This window comes from Protomyctophum bolini, assembly GCF_963924005.1.
Source record: "Protomyctophum bolini genome assembly, chromosome: 7".
NCBI lineage: Eukaryota > Metazoa > Chordata > Actinopteri > Myctophiformes > Myctophidae > Protomyctophum > Protomyctophum bolini.
Window position 1 is genome coordinate 32,442,812 of NC_137868.1, and position 14,956 is coordinate 32,457,767.

Here is a 14,956-nt window from a genome sequence, read left to right on the forward strand (position 1 = left end):
GATACACGGGTATCTTAGTGGTGGTGTAGCGAATCTTGTAGACCAGGCCCATTGCAAGTTGCTAACTTGCTGTACTTGTCGTCAACCCTAACCCTAAGCCATTCCAACCTATCAAAATGAGCGGGTGAGGTGGGTTCTGGGAGTTAGGCCAAGTAGTAGCCTGACCAGTTTGTTTTTGGATGTTGTTTTAAAGGCCTTGAGGTGCTGTGGTAGCCTACCACGAGGTGCATGCATAGACGAAGAAACCTTGTATGAGGGCTCTCCGCTCCTGTTAGGGTCTTCAAAGTATTTTTGCTGACCAGTACAGGAATCTTGTTCTTTGGTTGACGTTGACGGTGCCTTTTTGATTACGTTGGTAGCCATTTTATCACAGGAAAGGTTTGCCTTCATGATGGAACCTAGGTTCTGGTAGGTACTGGTAGGTATAATTTAATCTTTTCTTGTGATAATAGTGTCATCCACATTAACTGAGAAGCCGTCGGCCTTGATGAGATTACTATTTGATCCAAAGAGAATGGATTCAGTTTTTCCCAGGTGTAATGAAAGTTTGCATGTTTAATATCAGTGAGCTAGGTGCAGAGTTCTGAGCTGAAGTCTTTTTCAACCTGCAATTTTATCCCTGTCCAAGACGAATAAATTGCAGTCACAAGCTGATGTCATGTCGTTTACATAGGAACAGTAAAGGCTCTAGTATAATTCCTTGTGGAATGCCACATCTCACTGGGAGGGGGAATACTGGGAGGGGGGTTTTGGTGAGGTGTGGCCATATATGGAGCGTGTCTTGAGTGTATTGTACTGTAGGTTTGGGAATGTCAGAACAGGTCAGCTCCATATATGGAGATGATGATCTAAGCCTAAGGCAGCCTTAGAGTATAATTATATATATTATACTTAATTATATTACGCCAGGGTTTGATGAGGGCCCTATAGGGCCGGGCCTTAATTTTCGAACAGCACTGAACAGACTTTTATACTCAATGTTCAATGTTGATATCTGGGTGTAAATGGTTGGTGTGGAGTTATTGTTCTCTGGTTCTCTGGTGTGGAGTTATTGTTATTACTTTACTCCTGGCTGTCACTTTCACTCTTTCACCCTTTCCGCCTTGTCAATATTTTCTGGTCAAATTCATTTATTTAATTGGCTTGTGCATGTCTAGCCGTCCTGTGTTGTTAATATCCTATACGCTCTCCCTGCTGTCAGTTACTCTAAATCCTCCGCACCTATTGGTGCATCCGCTCGTGACCTGTCACCCGCCACTGTCAGAATGGTGTGACACAATTGGTTGGTTTGGCTGTCGATTAGCGGGCCTCGCCACAGGATTGGTTCACTCCCAGAGCTGCGGCCCGCCTCGCTGTACCTGTCTGCCTGTGACAGGCTGACAGGCTCTTCCTGCTAACCACTCTGCTCCCGCCCCATCATCATCATCCACTTCCAAGGAAGGAGGAACTAATCTAGCCGCATGTGTCTGCAAAACCCGGCTGCTATGTGACTCCTTGGGATAACTTTGTGGAATTTCTGGTCGCTATAAAGTACAGTTGGAAGTCAGGAATACATCTAGCGCCTAGGTACAAGGAGGGGCGCGCAGGGAAGGGGGTGAAAGGCGCTTCAGAAGTGGAGCGTGGCAGCGAAAAGGGGGGGGCTTTCTTTCCCGTGTGTGTGTGTAGCGGATAGCTTGCTAGCCACAACGGGACTGACGTAGAATATGGCGGAACATCACCCAGTTTCCGAAAACAAACACAAATCCCCCGCGAACATCGGGGCGTCCTACTCGGGGAACGGCCGCACCAGCACGGCGGTGGCCGGAGAAGGAAGCAGCGGCCCCGGCGCAGGAGCTCTGTCGATCGGTCTGACGCAGCCTGCCGGCTGGCAGTCTCTGCTGTCTTTCACTATCCTGTTCCTGGCCTGGCTGGCCGGCTTCAGCTCCAGGCTCTTCGCTGTCATTCGCTTCGAGAGCATCATACACGAGTTTGACCCTTGGTGAGTTGTAGACACACACACACACACACACACACACACACACACACACACACACACACACACACATACACACAGGCCTACTTTGAGTCGAGTCGGTTCATACTACAATTAAGGCTGAATGGATCAGGGCAGGCCATACAAATCGTGACCAGAACAATACATTGTCTTAATGCTCTGTTGGAAATATCTTGTTCTCATCAACCCCCCCCCCCCCCCTGTTTAACTACAGCGCTGTCAGATGGTCTGTCATATTATGTCGTTTTACCCGGCAGCGCCGTATCGTGTAACAGCCTAGGACAAGTAATCAGGCAGCTTGTGTTGTCATTGGGAGCTGGAGATGGTGGTGGTGGGGGTCTTCAGTTCGCACAATGAATGAGGACAATGGTGACATAACGGTGCCTGGGTGACACTGAAGCGCTGTGTCGATTGTATAGTGTTAAGTTATAGATGATGATATTCTAGTATAGGTATCCTCTAACTCAGTGGTACTCAAACTTTTTGGCTCCAGTCCCCTCCCCTTTACCTGTGAGTAAAGGGGATCCTGGATTAGTCTACAATATTTATCTTAGAAAATGTCAAAAGAAAGCCTTAGCGGGTGCTATGATAATCAATGTTTTGAAGAATATAACATTACAAATAAGAATTAAAAGATTTGGAATTAGTATTAGAATTGTGAATACGTTCAAAATAAAACGGCATACAAATCTGTATTAATTTCTGTTCAATAACAGAACAATTCTGTTAGTCAAGTTATTTTATATTTGTAACATTACAGATCAGCAGATTTCACAAAAAGTAAATGTCTTAATGGTGTCGTCATGGTAAACAAGAAAAAAAGGAATTTATACCAAGCTAAACTCCTACTAGGTTTGTAATAAAAACGGCAGTTTTAAATACCGGTAACCTTAGATAGGTGCTGTGTAGAGAACCGAGTCGGGAACGATGGAAGTTGGAGATCCATGCCCCACCCGGCTTAGCCCCGCTCGGAACCCTTGACTTCCTTATTGATATGCCATTGTACCGCCTCCCGCACGACAGTGGCTAGCTGTGACAGAGCGGTTCAGAGGCAGGAACGTAGGGCAGCTAGCCACTGTCGATACTGGAGGCGGTACAATGGGATGTTGTCAATAAGGAAGTCAAGGAAGAGAGAATTTCAGAGCTGCCAAAACGGTCAAACACTGCTTCTGCACCAAAGGAAAATTCTCAGACGTTTCCGTTGTCTCCTATAGCTCCTATGCTTCTTTTGAATTATCTAACCCTCAAGAATGCGCAGCACGGACGTTTCCGAAGTTATGTATGTCTGTGTACCATTTAGCCGGTGTCCGATGGCACGGGACCCTATGGGTAAAGTCATCCAAATGTCAGAAACTTTACGTACCGTTGGGTTCCGAGCGGGGCTACACCCGGCTATGCAATACCCGTTGTACCCGTGTCAGAGTACCCGTTCCACCCTGCCCTGATAAGTTCCACCCTTTTATGCCCATATATGGATATTTTGGAGTCCTGTGTTCGACAGAAATATGAAGTGTTGTGATGTCAGAACAGGCCAGCTCCATATATGGATACATAGGGGTGACCAGGTCCAAAGCACGGGCAGAGGCTTTTGTGCTTATCCGACGGACTCGACACCGGGCGCTGCACTCCCTGTGGAACGTGTCGCATTTGAAGTCGGTTGGGTGAACGGTTTTCGAGTTATGTGGATTACAGACGTACGCAGAGAGACGTGGTGCATTTATAGATGGATTTGTATTGCAACTCCTTTGAACACGGTTTCAGAGACGGCGAATTTCATTCTTATTAATGTATTTATTTTTGAGGGGCGCTAGCCCTCCTATACACAGGTTTAATGTTTGACTTTAGTTTAATGTTTGTTTTGTAAACGCCTTTGACAATGAAGGAAACATTTATGTCATGTGTCATTTACGCCATATTGTCTCTTTATTGTTAATGGCATTTAATGTTTGTTTGCACCGTTTGTTTTACATCACTATTACATCACCTAATCAACATGAGTTAGACTTTTATTAGCGCCCCTCACTTCACACGGGTGTGGTTTTTAAGTTTCAACTTTAAAACCTGTAGTTCATTTCTTTGGCCACCATATGGTGTCCTAGCCTTTATAATGTTTAAAGCCATGCCCCTTTTCCCTGGTGGGGTATAAAGAAGAAATTAAGGAAGGAAACGCCTATATTTCTCAAAGTGTTTCATAGACAAGCTTTATAGCAAGCTGGTAAAAAGGCATGTTTCCATTTTCGACTTTCTTTTACGATTTCCTCCACCTACCCCTAGGTGCTTATGTAGTACCCCTACCCCCTTTTGGGAAACGATGCAACTAAATGGTTTAACAGGATTGTTGAAATATTCTCCCCAGGTTGGCGGAGGGTGTGTAGAGCCCAGGATCACATTAGGTAATTGACACATGGGTGAAAAATGGGTTACAAAATCGTGGGATGACAATTATTAGAAAAATAAATAAAAAGGATTGTTGAAATAAGGTGAAAATATATCTTAATAATCATAATTATACTTTTTGACAATAGGTAATTATGTCCATGACACGACATTATGTATGAATCCCACCAGGGTTCTAGGGAGTCCCCTCTGTGATTGGCCAGTTGTCGCTGTGATTGACAGTTCTGGTTGTTACAACTATGCCTTAACCTAACCTCAGTAAAACTATGCCTAAACCTAACCCTAAACCTAACCTCAGTAAAACTATGCCTAACCCGAAACCTAACCTCAGTAAAGCTATACCTAAACCTAACTTTAACCTCAGTAAAACTATGCCTGCCCGGGAGCCAATCAGACGGTGGGTCTAACCCAGGGGTCCTCAACTAGAAATGCTGAAGGTCTACTAATAATTTTTGAAAAAGACTAAGGTCCGGTCCCATGAGCGCGGCAATACTGGGGTGCAGAGTATGGAAATAAAATGTTTCACAAATATTCCCCTCCAAAAATTCACAGCAAATGAGAGGTATTGTGTTGAGGCACAAAGAACACTTATTTTTTAAATTTAGGGATAGAATGGGGGGTTCGATGAGATATTTACTTCCTGTTTGTTTGAATACTGGTCCATGAAATTTGGTTTAAGAAGTGAAATTCAGACATAATGAACCACCTGAGAGTAATCTGGCACTAACCAGAGACGATGCTGTTCTTGCATTTGATCATAATTTAGCTTTCCTTCCTTGTGTTATATCCAACTTAGCTTCCGCCAGGAAGTGTCAAAGTTAGTTACATCCGACACCAACTGACTGTTGCTTAGCCCAAGTCTGTGTTACATCATTTTATTAAATGATAAAAACACCCAGTAACAATTATTATTCTTGCACCAGCATCATACTTCAAACAACTGGCACAAAGCCACTTTTTTGTCTGCCTTTCAACAAATTGAAAAGGTGAAACTCTGAAGAGGAGAACCCTAGAAGTTTCATAGAGATATCATTTGAATCTAACAGTGCCTGTTGATGGTCATTTATGTTGTTGGCCTCTGAACAACATTTGGATTCATTAATATACTTGCTGCTAACCTAGGTGTGTGGAGCAGTGGTTCTCAACATGGGATAATTATTGAGCCAATCTTCATCATTACTGTAAATGAACAACTCGAGATTAGAGAACATAAACTTATATATATATATATATATATATATATATAGATGTGTGTGATAATGATAGAAAGACCTATTTGGAAAAATAGCCTTAATGAGAGAGATATATATATATATATATATATATATATACATACACATAGACAATGCCATCTGCATTAGCCAACAGTGGCCGACCAATATTAGTGTTACTCTACTTGACACATGTATGCTATGCATGAGTAATGAGCTCAATGGGCCACAAAATTCAGAAAAGCTGGTGGAGAATCTCCTTTAGTTTTATAGATAATAGGAACAGTCTAGTACAAGATCGTTGTTATCCCTCTATGCATGAATTGAAGATAATGGGAAATAGGCTAGTGGTTCGTTCATGAGGACTCACTGATAAAGTGTGTGTCTTGTTTGCTCCAAGGCTGCACTGCCACTGCAGAAGTGGTAATCAGTTGTGCTACATTACAAGACGCACTTGGAGAATGAGAGTTTTATTCTCTGTAATGAATAGGTGTCCAACCTGCACTGTTGTACATCTGTCTTAAAGGATTAGGTTTACCTTGATATCTGCCATACAGGAAAAAGGTGGCTTCAAAGTTTCAAAGCAGAAGGCATGCAGACATGGGAGCAAAAATAAAATGTCTGTTTTGAAATGGAAGAGGAAAACAATGCCCAGATTGGGCTCCACTGTCTTCATTTATACTATACCAGCTGCCAGCAGAGATCAGATTTTCTTTCACATTGCTATCTCACATTTTCTGTGGATACATACATGTGTGGTTTATTTATTTTCAGGTTTGGACAATAAAAAATAAAAAGCTCAGATCCCTGTCCAAATATTGCACACAAAGACAAAAATCCATTCCAGTCTTCCTACGCAACTACTGTGTGATTACTGACAATGAATCACGAGAGTAAACATAGTCTCCATGTTCAGTTGTCTGATGCCTTCAGCAGCATGCTCAGCTTGTCGGTTTGTCATCACAGTTTGTACTGCGGGTCAGCTCCGTTGACATACTGTACTGCCTGAAACCTGAGCCTTGAGTGTCAATAACTGTGCCAGACATTGCTGTTTGTACATGGCAGACAGAGCTTCTGCCCTGACTTGTAGTAATAAGCAGGGAGACACAGTAAATGGGCAGGTAGATTCTCTGGAAAGGAAGGACGGCTGGCTGACATGAGAGCCTGATCCACAGAACCACTGGGTGGGAGAGAGGGGCCGCGTCGCGTGGCAGGGCATTTCCTCAACAGAGTAAATACGATTTTCACACTTTTAGACCATACGTGGTCATTATGGGCATACCTAACAATGGATGCCAAAAAAATGGATACCAAAAGTCCTTACAAATCATTTAAATTAATTACGGAAACGTGTAGGCATGCGTATTAATGAATCTTGATTAAATTAACCTGTTTGATTCCCATAGAGACACACAGGGACTACAAATTTCACCCCCCCTCAGCGGCCCCACTTCTGCTCCGTTTCACGGTGTACTGCAGCTGCCAATGCAATCCCTATGAGAGGCATCATAAAATACCCTCATTTTACTGGTTCATTACTGAGGCTGTAGCGATTTATTTTTGTGTTCCAATAGTGTCCCATATGTTTGATTTGTCCTTTTCAATGTCACATACCTGCCATCTCAATATACATCCCACAATGTACTATAATATACTCCATCAGTTTGTGAAAAGTGCTAGCATTGTAAATCTCAAGTCAAAGTGGTCGCACGGTAGGCCTACTGTATATACGTCACGGTTGCATCCCTTGAGGTTTTCAATACCCAGATATATTTGTTGTATTTCGTTTTATATGCTATGTATTTGTTGAAAATGATCTAAACCGCATCTTGCAAGACTAATTATTAATACTAAGTTGACAACGGTAAAACAGACCGTCGGGCGTCGGAGCTCTGCGGTAGGTAGAACATATTAATAAGCTTGTGACATGTTCAAAATATAGACATGAATAACAAAGTCAGTCGGGATCGGGATGTATTATTGAGAATTCCACTATTCAAAGTCGGCGCTCGTAGCCTCATAAATGCAGTGAAGCGACAGGTTCTCTGTCTGCCGTCTCCCCTCTACTCTGTTAACTCATTAAAGTGGTAAATTAAATGTGAAATACATCCTCTTGAGAAAACAATATATGTTGACATTTGGAAACATATTTTTATTCAAATCAATATAGTCTTCAGTTCATTTCATATTATTGCGAACGCAGTGATTGCGAACGCACTGAGCACTTACTACCAGTAAGACGCGGGAAGCGAACGCAGCTCGTACATATTTGGGTTTTTTAAGATTTATAGCACGCCATCATACTCATGTCACCATGACTCAGCCATAACCATATAAGGAGTCCCCAAAGCAGCTCCATATATGGGCACAAAAGCGTGACACACGGACACACAGACAGTTAGACAGACAGACAGACAGACAGACGGACATGATCTGCTAGGTCTCATAGTAAGTGCTCACTGCTTTCGCAATCACTGCGTTCGCAATCACTGCGTTCGCAATGAGACCTAGCAGATCATGTCTGTCTGTCTGTCCCGCTTTTGTGCCCATATATGGAGCTGAGTGATTACGTCACCATGACTCAGTCATAACCATATAAGGAGTCCCCAAAGCAGCTATACGTCCAAAACCCAAATATGTACGAGCTGCGTTCGCTTCCCGCGTTTGCGCGTCTTACTGGTTTTAAAAGTAGGCTAAATGGACTTCTATGGGCTGGCCTGCAGTACACCGTTCTAACGGACCAGAAGTGGGGACACTGTCTCATTTGGGGGTGTGAAATTTGTAGTCACCGTGTGTCTATTGCTGCGTCGTCTAAGGATGGGTCCGAATAATCGTTAATGGGACCCGAAATCGATTATTCAAATTAATAATCGATAATCGTTTCCCCCCCCCATTTCCTATCCCTATTTACAGAATATAGAATAGCAAACCTTGAGAACTAATCTTTTGTTTTTGTCCGAATAAGTATTTTATCTGACTTGTGTTTCACTAGGTATTCCTCTCTTCTGTATTTGTGGAATATCTCCGTTGCTCAGTCTACAAGAAGATGAAATCTGATGCTAGATTACATAACGGCACCGGGGAAGATGAAACAAGCTCTTCTAAGCTTACATGGTGCTGAATCTGTATGAAAGATGTGTGATTTATCTGCAGGACAATGATTTCCCTCCATCTGTTAATGTAATATTTTCCACCTTTCCTGATCTATCTAATGTGTTCATGCCTCATGGTCCCATGTTGGAGAAACAACTCTCTCAGCACATATAGTGCCACAGCCACTTTATGGTCACGCAATATGTACAGGCACATTACACAGTAATGAAGCAATTGTGCATTAAACCTACATGATTCTTTCAGACATCTCGAGATTATGTATTGTGCAGTCCTGTAGCCTATATATATATATATATATATATATATATATATATATATATATATGAGAGATGCTTGGTTAAGTCAGAAATTAGGACAGAACATCCCCGTTCTGATCAAAACCATGGAGAGTGACGTAGATTCAGAGAGAACAGCGTTTAGTTGGCCCGTAAACAAGGAAGTGAAACATGCATGAAACATGTCAGAGAGAGCTGCACAAGGTGTGGCCTAGCAATGGCCCTGTCAAAAATACAGTGCCTTCGGAAAGTATTCACACCCCTTCACTTTTACCACATTTTGTTTTGTTACAGCCTCATTTCAAAATGGATTAAATTTGTTTTTTTCCTCATCAATCTACACACAATACCCCATAATGATGAAGTGAAAAAAGTTTTTTCAAATATTTTGTTAATTTATTAAAAATAAGAAACTGGAAAAACACATGTACATAAGTATTCACACTCTTGACTTAGTACTAAGTTGAGGCACCTTTGGCAGCAATTACAGCCTTAATACTTTTTGGGAATGATCCTACAAGCTTGGCACACTTGAATTTGTGGTATTTTCCCCCTTCTTCTCTGCAGATCTCTGTCAGGTTAGACGGGGAGCATCGCTGCACAGCTGTTTTCAGGTCCTTTCAGAGATGCTCAATGGGGTTCAAGTCTGGGCTCTGGCTGGGCCACTTAAGGACTTTCACTGAGTTGTCCTAAAACCAATCCTTCGTTATCGTAGCTGTGTGCTTGGGGTCGTTGTCCTGTTGGAAAGTGAATCGTTGACCAAGTCGGAGGTCCTGAGGGCTCTGGAGCAGGTTTTCATCCAGGATATCTCTGTACACTGCTCCATTCATCTTTCCCTCTATCCTGACAAGTCTCCCAGTTCCTGCCGTTGAACAACATCCCCACAGCATGATGCTGCCACCACCATGCTTCACCGTAGGGATGGTATTTGCCAGGTGATGAGCGGTGCCTGGTTTCCTCCAGACGTAACGCATGGCATTCAGGCCAAAAAGCTCAATCTTCTTTTAATCAGACCAAAGAATCTTGTTAATAATGGTCTGAGAGTCGTTTAGGTGCCTTTTGGCAAACTCCATGCGTGCTGTGACGCCCGGCTGTCATGTGCCTTTTATTGAGGAGAGGCTTCGGTCTGGAGGAAACCAGGCACCGCTCATCACCTGGCAAATACCATCCCTACGGTGAAGCATGGTGGTGGCAGCATCATGCTGTGGGGATGTTTTTCAACGGCAGGAACTGGGAGACTTGTCAGGATAGAGGGAAAGATGAATGGAGCAGTGTACAGAGACGGTGTACAGAGACATCCAGCACTCGGGACCTCCGACTTGGTCAACGATTCACCTTTTAACAGGACAACGACCCCAAGCACACAGCTAAGATAACGAAGGATTGGTTTTAGGACAACTCTGTGAAAGTCCTTGAGTGGCCCAGCCAGAGCCCAGACTTGAACCCCATTGAGCATCTCTGAAAGGACCTGAAAACAGCTGTGCAGCGATGCTCCCCGTCTAACCTGACAGAGATCTGCAGAGAAGAAGGGGGAAAATACCACAAATTCAAGTGTGCCAAGCTTGTAGGATCATTCCCAAAAAGTATTAAGGCTGTAATTGCTGCCAAAGGTGCCTCAACTTAGTACTAAGTCAAGAGTGTGAATACTTATGTACAACTACATGTGTTTTTCCAGTTTCTTATTTTTAATAAATTAACAAAATATTTGAAAACTTTATTCACTTCATCATTTTGGGTTATTGTGTGTAGATTGATGAGGGAAAAAAACGAATTTAATCCATTTTGAAATGAGGCTGTAAAACAAAACAAAATGTGGTAAAAGTGAAGGTGTGAATATTTTCCGAAGGCACTGTACATTATAGCAATCCGATTTAAAATAAAAGACCTTCGTCATGGGCCTCCTACGGGTGTAATTCTAAAGATGTCCAAAACCTGTTAAGAGCCACAAGGTATCAACGTATAATGTAGGCCTCATACTACTCTAAGGGCACTTTCACACCGGACATGTTTGGTTCGTTTAAAACGAACCATGGTCCGCTTACCCCTTTGGTTCGGTTGGTGTGAACGTGCATCCGAACTCTGGTGCGGATCAAAGAAACGAACCATGGTCCGCTAAAAAAGGCCGGACTCTGTTTGCTTCCAAACGAACCACGGTGCGGTTCGTTACTGGTGTGAATGCATTCAGACTTTATACAGGACATCGGGCTTCGGCAGTTGTGAGGCTGCATTAATAATTAGTTCTAAAAGCATGTCTTTTTTACAGGGATCACTATTGATATGACAGCTAGCTGTCTGATTTTAATAGTAAACGCATATATGTCTGTCGAGGCGCAGCGCAAATTTAATGGCAGCGTACGAGGTTCACATGCGCAAAAATAACAGATGTACAAGTTATCGACACGGAATGGTATGTATGGTATGGTACACGATGTACGCTTGTAGATATGTTTATTTTAAGCATGCGCCGCCGCCACCACGCAAAGTTATGACGAAGCCTGCAATGCGACCTCGATGCAGAACCGAAAAGGTGATATACTTCTCCAGTACAGCGGTGCAGGACCGAGAGAGTGATATGTGCAGGATGGACTGCAGTAAACATTAAATAGTTTTCCCCCTCCTGTATAAACATCGGGACATCGGATTAAATAAACACCGATGTCGCAAAATGACCGATACATCGGTGCGACCGACGGATCGGTCGGGCTCGAATAACATGCCTGCAGAAATTGTATCTTCAGGATGTGGTTTTATCAGATGGAGGGAGGCCTGCATGACTTATTTCCTGCCTTCCTCAGCCAACATCTACTCTCACTACCACCATTTGGATTCATTCATCTTTTAACTTGCACTACTACTCTAACATTTGGCTGACCTCCACAGCTACAGGTGGTGGTGTGTGACTGAGAGGACAGACAGGTAGTAGCCCCCCAACGTACACGCGCATGCATGCGCACACACAACTCAGAATCTCACCTAGCTGATTTTCTATACCCCTATTATTTTCCCCTCTGTAAAACTAGACGCATTGGATGGAAATGTTTTCTGAATAACATTTATTTTTGTATTTCTATAGAGGATGCTGACAGTGTCCTTCTATGCTGCGAGTGTGTTTGTTTCACTGATGAAAAGGAAGCGAGTGTGAGCTCGGCTTTTCTTTTCACCTTTATGTACTGTAGATGGCGAAGTGACAGAAGCATGCATACAAGCTCTGAATCTTCTTCGGTAGAGAAATTGCCACTGCCAGGAATTTAACTTCAGTCCATGTGACTTATACTTTCTGTTCTCCTCTGTGCAGGGTTAGGGTTTTGTTGTTGTGTTTTTTTTTTCTTTCGTATGAATTCCATGGATGACTGACTTACTCAGACCAGCAACCATTCAACGTCATTGAGTTTGGACTTTTTCCACATTCCACATATAGTGGGATGTGTTTCCCTCACCAGTTTGCTCCATCTCTCTGTTTTCCCATGACCAGTTTTCTTAGCTCTTTCCCCTTTTCCAGCTGCTGGAGGCTGCCATTAGTCTTGTCACAATTATTACATAATCGTCTAATCGTGATAATTTTTTGCATCATCGTTTCTATGTTTACATGGAAACAATTAAAGAGGGCAGTGAAACAATCTATTTGATTTGACTGCTCTTTCCTGCACAGTTATGACATGTTAACCACATTAAGTGCAGGAATTTGACATGGACAGGATCACAGAACTCGTATTTGACTCTGTGATGGGATACAGTATCTCAAATGCCTGGAGCATCATTATAAATTCTCTGTCGCCAGCCAAGTCCATGACGGACATTTTCACGGCAAAAAAAAGGGGGAAAGTATCAACAAGTACATCAGAATACAACAAGTACATCAGAGTACAAAGAGTGCATCAGGGTACAACGTGTACATCAGGGTACAACGAGTACATCAGGCCAGGGTACAACGAGTACATCAGGGTACAACGTGTACATCAGGGTACAACTAGTACATCAGGGTACAACGAGTAGTATATATGTATAGTTTATATGTATAGTTTCATTATATAGATATTCCACTGTTACTTTCTTAGCTTACGCATGTTTCATGATAAATGCTTTTATGTGATGTATTCCCATGCTTTTGTTCTTGCTTAATGTAAGTCGCTCTGGATTAAGAGCGTCTGCTAAATGCCTAAATTGTAAATTGAGTACATCAGGGTACAACGAGTACAACCAGTACAACGAGTACATCAGGGTACAATGAGTACATCAGAGTACATCAGAGTACAACCAGTACAACCAGTACATCAGAGTACAATGAGTACATCAGGGTACAACGAGTACATCAGACAGGGTTTCTACGGTCATGAAATTCCTGGAAATATTTTAAACACATTAGAAAACAAATTTTCCAGTCCTTTTAAAAGGTTTGGCTTTATCAAAGGTCTTGAAAGAAAAACTGTTTTGGATATGCATTGTTTTGGGCTATTGATTTAGTTTTTAATAACAACCACACCTGTGTGAACTGAGCGGTGCAACTTATTTACTTATAGTTACTGTACTGTACTGTGCTCAGTGTGCTATGTACTGTACTTTCATTATTTTGGGAAAGAAAATCTTTGAGAAATGAGTTTCCGTGTGGGTGTTATTGGCCCAACGGGCAGCGTTTGCCCTCGTATAGGTGGTGTAAGCAAAACATTTGGATCAACATTTTGTACACTTAATTTCCAGGCCTGCTGAGAACTCTAGCTGACATCATCAATACGACATCATCAACAAGGGACATCCACAGGGAAGAGATCCTGTCTCGTTTTCGCCATAGATAATATAAAGGATAGAGACCAACCCCCCTCCCCCCCGCTATTCATTTCAGTGGAAGTTGCTCAGTGGCGTTTAGAAGCACCCGGAAGTATAATTATAACTCAATGGCTCGAGCGAGCGGAAGTTTAGCCTAGCCCCGGACCTCAATTTTGAGGCTTACGCACTTGACGTCATGAACGTCCGTCCACCTCCATTAAAGTGCTGCAATTCCACATTTTGCCAGTAGGTAGTGGCATCTTCAATGTTGGATAGCCTTACTGGGGGCTTGGTTATCTCTTAGATGGCTGAGCTGTTGATTTTTTACGTGTTTTTGGTCATGGCTGCCAGTTCCCACCTGATGTCGTGTGGGAGTTCTGATTGGTCCAGAGAGTACTGAATAACTGCTAGTTTGCATATGATCTTAAGACTAGGACTCATGTCTAAAATGAACAGCTCATCAGTGGGTTTGGGGTCTCTGTCTTTGAATCCTCCAAAGAGGATGACACGATCACCCACAATGCAACAGCGCATACCATGTGTTGGACCTGGTCCTTTCCCCTTGGGCTCAACCTTCTTCCAGGTGAAGGTCTTTGGACTGAATTTCCACACATCTTTTAGGCTCTTGTTACCGTTGCAGCCATCAAATATGTACAGCTTTTCATTGTAGGTAAAGGCTGAATGTGGCCAGCGTCGTTCTGGTAGAGGCTGTGCAGAAGGTGTGCTCAGCCATTGGTCGGTCTCTGTGTCAAACACTCTGATGGTGCTGTAGTACTGACCCCCCATGTAACCCCCAATTACAAACATCTTTGTTCTGATGATGGTGGCAGAGTGGCCTGATGATACACGTGGTGCAGTTCCTCTGGTGTTAATTAAAGTCCAGACCATTGTGCTGGTGTCCAACTTGTACATGTCATTAGTCCATCCAGTCAGCTTGGTGGATCCTCCATGGATAAACATGTCCTTCTCCAACACACAGGCTGAGTGGTCACACCTCTCCTCTGGAACACTCCCAGAAACCCTGGGTTTGAACCATCTGTGGGTGTCGACATCAAATGCATAAAGCACATTGCAGTAAGGATAGCCTCCCCAGATGTAGACTGTATCTTCAACCAACACAGCTGTGTGGCCGTGGTGCATGGATGGAACCTCAAGGTGACCGTCTCCTCTTCCAGGTTTTACTGGAGGTAACTTCTTCCAGCATA

The 14,956-nt window shown here is 43.1% G+C and overlaps 1 protein-coding gene across 1 annotated transcript in view; it reads left to right on the plus strand.

Moving 5' to 3' along the window:
• The first annotated feature begins 1,422 nt into the window (after nucleotides 1–1,422).
• LOC308318977 (dolichyl-diphosphooligosaccharide--protein glycosyltransferase subunit STT3B) overlaps nucleotides 1,423–14,956 on the plus strand; it is a 65,328-nt gene continuing 51,794 nt past the window's right edge. The window contains exon 1 of the mRNA XM_080768728.1: nucleotides 1,423–1,978. Coding sequence (XP_080624854.1) covers nucleotides 1,704–1,978 — 275 coding nt within the window. The 5' untranslated portion in view covers nucleotides 1,423–1,703. The remainder of the gene's footprint in view (nucleotides 1,979–14,956) is intronic.